Here is an 11435-nt window from a genome sequence, read left to right as displayed (position 1 = left end):
CTCTAAACTAAAATATCATCCCAAAAAACAACCTACAACAGTACGAGTGTGTTTATGAATGATTTTATTTTGACATTATTGCATTATATAATCCGTATTACGTTACAGTGTGTATTTGTAGCGTGTTGGGAGCATGTACAGATAAATGTCAAAACATTTAGACAAGATGGACGAGAACAGGTGTTATGGACTTCTTGTACCCCAACTCGTCGAAGGAGTGGAAGAAGGAAAAGCCCGGTGACCACCCTGAATAACAAAGCTCCAAAATGACAGAAAGTGTTAGGTACGTTTCTTCAATGGCGAGGTTTTTTATTTTATTTTTAATGGATACAAAATCACGTACAAGCTACGTTTGAATTATGCTTTTTTTTAAACCGTACTATTCTTAGACAGTGTTTAAGCGTTTACAATCCGCATTTCTATTAAATTTGCAGCTTTACTATGGATGTTTCTATTCATTTGCCTGTTTGAGTTCTCATTAGACACTCTTTGGAAGACATTTTATGTCATGTGGGTGAATTTGTTCACCCTCCCCCGGGCGGCCAGCAACAAATGTGCCCATGCTAAGACTAGCTAATGCTCGTGACAAACTTGTCACGAACATAGAGTAGATACAATATTAGAAGTTACTAACTCGAGTGTATTTTGTGTCATGTTAGGGGAGTCCAGCTTTCACACAAATGCAGTGGTGGAATGTAACGAATTACAAATACTTTGTTACTGTACTTTGAGAGCGAGCTGTACGTTATAGTTTCAACACCTTACTTTGTCAAAATAAGTTAATTACTTTTTCCCCCCCCAACTTCTGCAAATGATGACACAACATAAAAAGGGCATAAATAGAAAGCGGTAAAGTCAACATGCGGTTAGAGTTCTTGATTGGGTTGAGGTCTTGGAATCTTATTAGCACTGTGACAGTTTGGTCTGTGTTTTTTAAAGCTGGCATTGGCCACTGGCTGATAGCTGGCCCACTAAACAGCAAGCGGCATCATAATGGAAGATTCCGGTAAAGGTCCAACAAGCAGGCGACCCTCCTGGGGTCGACGCTTTTGAATGATTATTACGCTTTATCCCTTTCCAGAGTGGCCCCGCAGACGGCTAAATTCATGGCCTTCCGTTCCCAAAAGGAAATGTTTGAAAAGATGGAGGAGTCTTTTAAAGTGTGCACGCATTGTGAGAAGACCTCAAATCAGCTGTCAAACCCTCAAAGTCTTAAGCGCTGTTCCAGGTCAACCAAAAAGAAAATCTAATATATATAATATATTTGTTTTTTGTTCAACTCTATTATTCTAAAACAATTACGGTTCCGTGCAGATGTTTGAATGTTTATTACTGCTGCAAGGAGTGCCAAAAGGATGACTGGCCCAAGCACAAAGGATTCTGCGCCCAGCTGCGTCTCGCTGCCATCGACAGAGTGGTGGAATGGCTTGTGTTCAAAGGTGTGCAAGTAAGAAAAGTTCTCAACTCGTACAGTACAGATACTTGTAATAAAAATAAATAAAAAGACTGGTAAATGTAGAAGTAGTGATTCAACTCCTTTAACATAAAAAAGTACAGACTCTGAAATGTACTTCAATACTAAAGGAAATTTTATTTTCAACCACACTGCTCCAATGCGTAGTACAATTTACGCGATCCGTGACAATTTTCTGCAAACAGGATCTGTTCTTGATTCAGCTTATACTTTGGAAAATAATAAAGCTTTAACCATATCAGCATCAGATTGTTGAGCATCATAATCTTCCGCTCGAATCCTTTGAACAACCTGAAGTCGGTACGAGTAAAGCTTTATCACGCTCCCCAGCATCCGCTGAATTCAGGTTTTGTTGATACTGAGTTCCAGTGCAGTCCTTCGCAACGACTATCCCTGGCTTTGCGCCAACGCCTGCTCTGGAAGTTCTGGGTTTTCATCAGTGGTGGTATGAGCTGGTTTGTCTAAAACAGATCCTATTTTAAGAAACTTGCCATCAATAGTGTGAATTGTACTATGCGTAGGAGCAACTGGCGTCCATAAAGCTTCACAAACTTGCGCTGAAGTGCAATCGGGGACAGACAAACTTCTTGCAGGGTGGCAGTTTTTCAATGCTGCTATGGGTAAGAATGATATGCTTATAAAAACTGCAAAGCTGTCAAACGCTGATGGCGTCACGTCTGTCCGAATGATACCTGAAACGAAAAGGGGGAAAAAAAGAAAGTGTATAATGACTTTTGGGACAGCCTGTATTTGTACTACTACTGGGTTCTTTTAAATAACCCAACAGGAGATCTTCCCTTCCCAACGGACAAATGGTCAAAGCCCGAATCCGAGATAAAGAACTGGGACGACTGGCTCGCCATGCAGGGTGATCGCCCTGCTCGCCTGGAACCCATTTTGACTGGAGCGAACATGAAGGCATTGTGGAGCGATGCAGGCAGGCCTCGACCTGAAGATGAAGACTTGAAGGAGTCTCTTTGGAGGGTCTGCAGTGAGTTCTTCTCCAGGCCTCTTACCATCGCCTGGGGCATGAGGCTGTTCGGCCTGAACCCTTATTCCAAACCTCTCACCATCCACCTGGTGGGAGCCGGCCAGAGCGAGACTCTAGCGGCAAAGTTGACGGACTATGACGAGCTGAACAAGATGTTCCCAGGACACCAGGGGATAGAAATAGTCATGGTGGGACCGGAGGTGGTCAACGGGCCCATCATGAGGCCTCCTCTCAGAGCCTTTGGGCCGAGGCAGAGGGTCTACATCAGCGCCTACAAGGGCCTCTACCATCAGTTCTGGGAGGAAGTGGTCGAGAACGAGGAAGCGGCCAAACCGGACTTTGTGGTCGGATTTCATCCCGGTGAGAACAAGTTATTACAGTGTTTAACCCTCGCTGCGAATAACAAAAATCTACGAGTCAAAGTCCAAAAGGTCCCCACCTCTGGTCACTACCATTCAACTTGTTTTTTTTTCTGTGCAGGGTTTGATGCCAGTCAGAATTTGGAGCAGGGTTGGCTTCCAACACTTCTACTTCTGAGGGATTATGAGATTTCTTCTCTTTTCACTACTCTGAGGTGAGTGTTGGCAATGCCAGTTTTTCTCCATCTTTGTCACATGCGACGTCCTCTGACGCTTCTCCCCTCATCATCCAAAGCGAGGCAGAGATGACCTACTCCCTGCAGATCCTGCTGGAGTTGGAGATGGACATGAAGGGAAGTGGCGCCAACCCCTTCGCGTCACTCAAACCAGAAGTGGTGGGCTCGTGTCCCAACAAGCCGCCCGTCTACTGGAACTCGCACTACTTTTGTTTTCGAGGTCTACTGGAGACTGCGGAGTTTGAGGAACCAGAAGAGGCTTAAAGGCCACAGATGTTGTCTATGCACTTCCTTTCTACATGTAAAATACTTCATTGTGTTGCTTGTAAACATCTACTAAAGCAAACACAATGATTATTGTTGACTTGTCAATTCTTTAAAAAGTGAAAATTCTTGTTAGTGTAAAAAAAAAAATTATAATAATAATAAATGAGGTTTTAACAAATGCGTTTGAAGATCCATTGATCCATTTTCTTTCGCGCTTATCCTTATTAAAGGCCTGAAGCCAGGATTCAAACCCGAGTCCAAGAACTGTGAAGCCCTGTACCCTGTGCTGTCCTGCGTTTTAAGATATACTATAAATAGGCAGCCTTTATGTTATATTTCCAAAATAATACTAACATACACTGTGTAATATTTGGGGGAATAGGGACGTTTTGTATGAGACCAATTAAAAAATAGGAACAAATGTTCCTTATCAACACACCATGAAGACTGGTGTAGGTTTCTGGAAGAACATATTTCTGTGTGGCACTGGCTACAGCTAACTCAGTTAACATTGTTCTATTGGATATATTTCCATAAAATGTGAATACATATGTAATTAAAAAACGAATACAGGTTGATTTTGAACATTCTGTTCGATAACTGTTTGGTAACTGTTGCGATTCGATCTCAGTTTGACACGCCAGCACTTGTTTGTGGGGGAAGGTAAACACAAAGCACACATCGGAAGTTGTTGTCAACGCTTACTACGAACTCTTGCGTCACTATGAGCAACGTTTCTATTTCTCTCATATTTGTTGACGCTTCACATTAACTCTGGAGGAAGCCGTTGCCTTGTTGGAACTATATTTGGTTGTAATGATTATCTCATTCTCTTGGGCCATTTATTTTATATTCGTGTCGAAACCGTTGTTCGGGAAAAACTAGCTGACGAGCGTTAGCCATGGCTCGATGACATTCAACGAACTAATTTACGTCGAGTGAATGAATCATCCGCAGGCAGCAGATGGATTTCTCCAAATTCCTGGACGACGACTTTGACGTGAAAGACTGGGTGAACGGCGCTTTTCAGGTGGTGCAGAAGGATGAACCGGGGAAGGCAGACACGCACGCTGCGACGCTGGTTATGAAGCTGCAGCTTTTTATCCAAGAAGTCAACAATGCCATTGAGGGTAACTATACTTCACCTTTGCCGTTCACGTTCTTGGTAGAGAACAGTTGTGCAGAAAGCTTAATTATATGGACATGTACATTCAAAAGTACACAACTCAACAATGTGTCGTGTGCATTCTTAACGTTGTAAAGGCAGACATGTTGTGTTTAATGTGGTTAAAATAAAGAAAACAAATAACATTACTGTGCTCTTGTCTTGCATGTGCGTAGAAACCAGTAACCAAGCCCTGCAGAACATGCCCAGAGTGCTGCGAGATGTGGAGGCACTGAAGCAGGAAGCCACTTTTCTCAAGGAGCAAATGGTTCTTGTCAAAGAGGACATCAAGAAGTTTGAGCAGGACACAGTGCAATCCATGCAGGTGTGTTTGGATACCAAATAGCTACTCAGACTTGAATTTTAACCTAATATACCAGAAACCTTTGGTACTTCATCCTGCTCTCATTCTCTCTCCATTCCTCATTCATCCAGTTACACAGAATAGTGACACGGAAAAATGGCTTTTATAGCCAAGGGAGAATGGAAGTCTTGCTCTGATCCCAGCTAAGTATAAGAGCAGCCATATTAAATTTGTGATTGACAGTCAGCGGGAGAAGAGGGTAGATAAAATGGCACCGCCCACGTCTGCTGCGGCTGCTTCGGCCCACGATAGTGTCGCCACTCACCAAACTAGGACTAAACACGCCATCAAAACCAGTGGAATCTGTAACAACAGCTGTAATTGTTATCACTGTGTGGATCCAGCTGTTTGGCGTCAATAAACCCCGAAGTGTTAGCCATTGTAGCGTTAATTGCTACATCGCTTGGCGGCCTACGATGCAGCAGTTTCCCGAGCGTCTGCACCGTCGATGTAAGCACTGTGCTTTGTTGTGCAGTCAACTGTTCATTGTTTTAATAATAACTGCTTTACAAGCAGTTTGAAAGCGTCTTCATTTGTGCGTACGCTAATTCCAGGTCCTGGTGGAGATCGACCAAGTGAAGAGTCGCATGCAGCTGGCAGCAGAGGCGCTACAGGAAGCCGATAAATGGAGCACACTCAGTGCAGACATTGAGGAGACCTTCAAATCACAGGTACAAAAAAAAAAAAATCAGTGGTATGTGGTTTATTTATTTATTTATTTTTACAGACAGCAGCAAACATTGTCTTCTGTGTTTCAGGATCTTGCAGCCATCTCCTCCAAGCTGACCAGCATGCAGAATAGTCTGGCCATGCTGGTGGACACGCCAGACTACTCTGAAAAGTGTGTCCACTTGGAGGCGCTTAAAAACAGACTCGAGGCCCTGGCCAGCCCCCAAATAGTGGCAGCATTTAATTCCATGTCTGTAGGTGAGTTACTAATCAAACAGAAAATGTTGTATTCCAACCTCCGCCTCTTCCCCCCCCCCCATTAGGCAGGGATTTTTAGTCTTAACTTTTGTGGTTTTCTTCACCTTTCCTGTGCAGACCAAGCAAAACTGTTTGTTAAGGTCTTCTCAGAAATCGACAGAATGCCGCAGCTCCTCGCATACTACTACAAGTGTCATAAAGTGAGTAAACAATGGCTTGTGCTTATGTATCAATCAGTCTGTCCAGAATTTTGATGTGATGTGACTTCACCTCTGCAGGGCCAGTTAGTGACTATGTGGCAGGACCTCTCGCAGAGCGAGCTCAGCCTGAATCAGCAGTTCTCCGAAATCTACGACACTTTGTTGTCCACGTGGCACGCTCAGCTCCAGTGGTGCAGCCAGGTAAAAGACACCGGACACATAAGACACACACTTATGGGTGGTGAGTGTATTTTAAATCAGGGATTCTCTACTGGTGGTTTGGGACTCAGTTGGTTGTGGACAGTTATTCTTTGGATTGTTGCAAACTTAGGGACTAGAGTCTTTTTCAACATTTACTGTAATTAGGATAATAATGTAATCTGCTTTAGTGCAGGTTAGTGATAGACTACGGCGTGTTCCAACGTATGCACGAATGGGTGAAATATTTATCGTCCATGCCAGATCGGAGTTGCTTTTTATTTGGAAAATAACATTATTTTGAAAGGAAAGCATCAGAAACTTTGTCACTTGGGATGTAATGGCACATTTATTAGTATTCAGTATGCCTCTCTACCACACTGATTTTTTTATTTGACTACAGGTATATTAATTTGTGGACATGCAGTTATGTTCATTCTCAGTTTCTTAATAAGGTGGTCTGAAAGGCACTTTGAACATGTAAGCATGTGTAGTCATAAAATATTGATATACAAATTTTTTCAAAGGCTATTTTCGACCAGTGCGTTTTCGTTTAGTGTTCTGAATAACATTGACTTCAATATCAACCAGGTTTTCAAGAACCCTTATGAGGTGGTGACGGTGTTGCTGATCCAGACACTGGGTTCCATGGTGCCCTCCATCGCTGTGTGCCTGAAAACAGCCATGGATCGGGCGCCCCAAGAGCAGCGCCTCGATGTCCTACTGGAGCTCAACCACACTACGCTCACCTTAGGACAAAACTTGGAGGCCGTCATGATGCCGAACCTTGGTCTGTATTTCGAAGATAAATCCATACGGTTTGAAAAATGTAATTCTAATAGCCGTGACCTCTCCTGTGTTCCTAGGCGAGAATAACCTCCTGAAGGTAAATGAGCTTGTGTGTGTGCTCTATGACCCTTACAAGCCTTACCAGTTACAGTATGGAGAGCTGGAGGAAAATCACCTCCTTATCCAGCTCAGTGCTGTTCCTTTGGTGAGATATGATAAAGCTTATTCGGTATACCAAGAATACAACTTGCATTTTTATGAGATTTTGTGTAGCACCCTTCATCTTCTGGTCCATCCTCAGGAACACGGGGAGGTCATGGATTGCGTGGAGGAGCTCAAGCACTCGGTCGGGAAGCTGTTTGGCCTGGCAGGTGCCGCCGTGGACCGTTGTATGAAACTGACCGATGGGCTGGGCGTGTGCGGCCTCCTCAAGGCTCTTAAAGCTCTCTTCACCAAGTAAATATCCTTTCACATACAACTTGAACTCTGTTTGCAGGTATTTTTTTTTCATTTTAAATAGATGCTGCAGCCCGTGTTGACAGTGTTTTTTTTTTCTCCTCCCCAAGATACATGTCTGACTTCTCAACTACACTGCAGTCAATCAGGAAGAAGTGCAAGCTGGAGGACACTCCGAGTTCTTCTGTTTTCCAGGAGGACTGGACTGCTTTCCAGAATTCAGTCAGGTTTGGGATGATTCATCCACTTAAAACTGCAGTATTATCCTATTGACTATTCCATTGAGTAATCGCTCCCCCCCAAAACATTTTTTTTTTAAACTACTAAGATGTATTTTATTCTCTCTGCCATCTAGTGGGAGATCATTTAATCGTTCTGGCTATCACTATACGTTGCTGGCTTAGCTAGTTGAACAAAGATGCATTATTTGTAGTAAATGAATACTAACTTCCGGACCAATGAAGTGAAATGTGATTTATTTCCTGCGACACACCTGATGATGAGGGAATCACTTATGCATACACTTAGCCAGTGTTAAGATCTTTTGAAGATCCGGTGACAGCACTGATTGTCTGTCCATTATCTTCTACAAAAAGTCAAAAGTTGAAGTACTGATGTGTTGTCCTTTGCAGAATCATTGCCACGTGTGGGGAGTTACTGAGACAATGTGGCGCCTTCGAGCAGCAGTTGTCAAGCAAGTAAGTGAACTGATCTTGATCATTTCCCATAAATCTGTGATTTTTGAAGTGTGGTTAGCAGACTCCCGCCAGTGTTAAATATAAAATAATGGGGGGGGGGGGGGGATCACTTCATGAAATGTTCAAAGTGTGCATAATGTTACAGTGACTTTTGTTTTTGTTTTAAACCCAGTACAATACATTTAAGTACAGTTCAGTTGTATTTAAGTTAAAAAACGTTTTATGCAACTGTTTTCAAACATTTAGGTACTTTTTATTTCACGTTTGTTTACAATAAATTTGAATTGAGTCATTAAGTATAGTTTTTTATTTGCCTATGTTTAAGCGCAGTGTTAATGTTCAAACTGTGCATAATATTGCAGTGGCTTACAATAATATGAAACATACTATTTAGGAATAAAACCTCTGCCTTGTTTCTGCCATAAATCATTCATTTCTACAGCATAGGCAATGCCATGCCATCATCAGGGGTACATTCCCGGATTTTCAATGCGTAACTACTCACTGTCATGAATCAACCATTCCTTTAGGATCATGGGCACGGGAGGCAAGTACCTGTCGGAGTCGTATAGCCCTCGCAGCCTGGCGGGCATACAGGAAGCCAGTGCCCCAGAGAGGAAGGGTGCCACCAAAAATCCCTGGCAGGAGTACAACTACCTTCAGAGGGGCAGCATGGCCGAGTACAACGGTCTCATGGAAGTGCTCTACTCGTTAAAGGTGTGACACTCGAGGCCTTGATGCCCTCCGAATGTGATTCTACAAGCAATATATTTGTATAATTTATGCAGAGCGGGAAGTCTATTATTGACAGTGATATATCGCGTACATATTTTACTGACACAAGGTACACTAAAATGGTATAAAAGACGATGCAAAACCTTGTTGCATGTATGCCTTTGTGTTGCAGGAGAAGGGCGCCGGCAACTCCAATCTCTTAGCCGAGCCGAGAGCGGCGCTGGTGCGACTCAACCAGCAGGCCCATCAGCTGGCCTTTGACTCTGTCTTTTTACAGATCAAACACCAGCTGTCCCCCATCGCCAAGATGGAGGTAAGTTGCTTTGTAAAATTTGATGTTGCACACTTATTACAAGTGTCCGTGAACATTTCACCCATCTCATTTCCCCTCAAATTGTCTTTTATGCACAGAGTCAAGAGTCGCCGGCTTTAGGGGAGAGCTACGCTGAGGATCTGCCCACCTTCAGCCTTTCACCACAAGAGTACATCACAAATGTGAGTTTCAGGTTACAGTGGGTTGCAGTCACCATCTTGTGGCATCTATAGACAATTACAAACCTTCAATTACTCTCATATTTATATTCACGGCAGAGCTCTGTCCCTGTTCAGTATGTACAAATGGGTCAGAATGAACGAATCATGACCTCACAAATCAGGACCTCTTTGATTGATTATGACTTACCGTCACCACATGGTGGTATAAGCATCAGTTTTTTTCTGAAATGAAAGAAAGAAGACATCAGGTGGTCAGACGTTGGCCTAACCACCCGGCAATTGCAGCGGAGGACATTTGCATTCCTGGTGACCAGAATGCTTAACCTACACGCTGTTATCCTCTTCCAGATAGGTCAGTACCTGATGTCTTTGCCGCTCCACTTGGAACCGTTTGTGACACAGGAGGATCCGGCGCTGGAGTTGGCCTTGCATGCTGGGAAGTTACCTTTTCCTCCACAGCAAGGTTACTGTTCGCCACGTGATATGGTTTAACGCTTAAAATCTTTTATACTTGTAGTGTTCCAGTATGTCTATTTCCTTGGTTACTTCAAAACTCTCCTCTCCAAATTTCCCCAGGCGATGACCTTCCCGAGTTGGACAACACAGCGGACTACTGGCTGGGCGCCATCGCTCGGGCAACCATGCAGACGTACTGCGACGCCATCCTGCTCATCCCCCAACTGAGCGCACATTCCACTAAACAGCTGGCGACGGATATCGGTAAGCAAGCCGGCATCAGATCACGACGACATGGGTGCATACAACTAAATTTGGATCTTAGACGCTAATTTGGACAAAACCATAACACACTAGTCATGCAAATAACTGACGCCGTCCCAAAAGAGGTTTGTAATTGCATATTGATGCCACAAAATGGTGGCAAGGCACTTACAACGGAGAGGATCGTAAAGCATCAACACCTTGCATCTAACATGTACACAGTCATAAACTCATGTTACATAAACAACTATTCACTAGTTAAATTATTCAGCACAAGCAAACCACTTTCTCAAGAGGCTCATCAATAGTGTTAGAAAACTAACGGATTAAACTAAGCTCACGGCATTGTCGGTAAGTGTGTGCGAGGGTGCGTCTCCGATTGTAGTTGGTTCACGATTGTCCAGTTCTGTGTAGTTCGGGTGCGTCGCCCGGTGTGCGGCTACCTTGAATGTGGAGCCTTGGCACTGATTTGTAAAGAATGATATGAATGAAATGCCATTTGTACATCGCTCCTCCGCATACAAAATATATTTGTGCTTGTCAGACTATTTGAGCAACGTGATGGATGCTCTGGGCCTGCAGCCGTCTCGCACCCTCCAGCAGATTTTCACACTGTTGAGGGCCAAGCCAGAAGACTACAGACAAACCGCCAAACAGTTGCCTCGGCGACTGGTGTCTGCCATCGCCGCCCTCCGCTCCATGGACCACTAAAAAAGAAATTTAGTGGGCTTTTCGGCCCCCTCCCTGTTTGCATTTACACTGCTGTGTCCACTGAGGTGATGATTTATATACCAGTGTCTTTTCTTTCTCAACAGGAAGGATGAATGTCGCGACTGGAGGTGTTTGTTGTTTGTCATGGCCGGTTCTCTGAGCCCATATCTGTCTCAGCTTTACCTTCAATTCTTGCATTGCTACATTATGAGGTCAGGGTATGTGTAAGACTATTTAACATCGAGGAGATAATTATATTACTTATTATCATGATAATACTGTTTTATTGTATTCAAGACCAACTTTATGTTTACTGAGTTTCATATTCCAATCAGTTGTTACTTCTTGTGCGCTTTTCAAGTGGAAATTTCCAGAATATTTTTAAGTGTACTGTAAATGTGTATATAAAACATTTACACAACATTACATTTTGTCTTGTTGAGCTCTTTGTATTCGGATTATCTTGAGGTACACACATATTTACATACTTGCCTTAATTAGATACTTGCCTTTAGAAGGCTAATGTACCGTTTTGAGTTTTTAATATTCAAATATCTTTATTGTTGTGTTCGTAGGACTGAAAATAGCTCATTTGGTAACTTGTGTTTGTATCCAAATTGGGGCGTGGGTGAGTTGGCGAACTGGTCGTT

The 11435-nt window shown here is 43.3% G+C and overlaps 2 protein-coding genes across 2 annotated transcripts; both read left to right on the top strand.

The window, feature by feature from the left end:
- The first annotated feature begins 126 nt into the window (after positions 1-126).
- Positions 127-3486, top strand: LOC133418072 (putative protein MSS51 homolog, mitochondrial). Its single transcript, XM_061706423.1, has 6 exons — positions 127-283; positions 1082-1228; positions 1315-1439; positions 2262-2825; positions 2946-3039; positions 3120-3486. The coding sequence occupies exons 1-6, from the start codon at positions 267-269 to the stop codon at positions 3322-3324; spliced, it is 1152 nt and encodes a 383-aa protein (XP_061562407.1). The 5' UTR covers positions 127-266; the 3' UTR covers positions 3325-3486.
- A 526-nt stretch (positions 3487-4012) lies between these two features.
- Positions 4013-11194, top strand: cog7 (component of oligomeric golgi complex 7). The gene is made up of 17 exons (XM_061705979.1): positions 4013-4457; positions 4669-4817; positions 5411-5527; positions 5615-5783; positions 5901-5983; positions 6062-6184; positions 6773-6971; positions 7048-7175; positions 7272-7426; positions 7537-7653; positions 8059-8124; positions 8655-8841; positions 9032-9172; positions 9271-9354; positions 9703-9817; positions 9931-10074; positions 10619-11194. Exons 1-17 carry the CDS (start codon positions 4292-4294, stop codon positions 10783-10785), a joined length of 2310 nt encoding a protein of 769 aa, XP_061561963.1. The 5' UTR covers positions 4013-4291; the 3' UTR covers positions 10786-11194.
- Positions 11195-11435: the final 241 nt, after the last annotated feature.

The sequence above is a fragment of the Phycodurus eques genome, chromosome 19 (assembly GCF_024500275.1).
Source record: "Phycodurus eques isolate BA_2022a chromosome 19, UOR_Pequ_1.1, whole genome shotgun sequence".
NCBI classification, from domain to species: Eukaryota; Metazoa; Chordata; class Actinopteri; order Syngnathiformes; family Syngnathidae; genus Phycodurus; species Phycodurus eques.
This window is presented reverse-complemented; position numbering and strand designations above follow the sequence as displayed.

Bases quoted from the DNA above. Each gene is read 5' to 3' on its own strand.
- cog7 (XM_061705979.1), top strand. From the start codon at position 4,292: ATGGATTTCTCCAAATTCCTGGACGACGACTTTGACGTGAAAGACTGG. The intron at 4,818-5,410 runs GTGTGTTTGGAT...CGCTAATTCCAG, and splicing joins ACACAGTGCAATCCATGCAG to GTCCTGGTGGAGATCGACCA. The intron at 9,818-9,930 runs GTTACTGTTCGC...AAATTTCCCCAG, and splicing joins ACCTTTTCCTCCACAGCAAG to GCGATGACCTTCCCGAGTTG.
- LOC133418072 (XM_061706423.1), top strand. The intron at 1,229-1,314 runs GTCAACCAAAAA...GGTTCCGTGCAG, and splicing joins AGTCTTAAGCGCTGTTCCAG to ATGTTTGAATGTTTATTACT. The intron at 3,040-3,119 runs GTGAGTGTTGGC...CATCATCCAAAG, and splicing joins TCTCTTTTCACTACTCTGAG to CGAGGCAGAGATGACCTACT.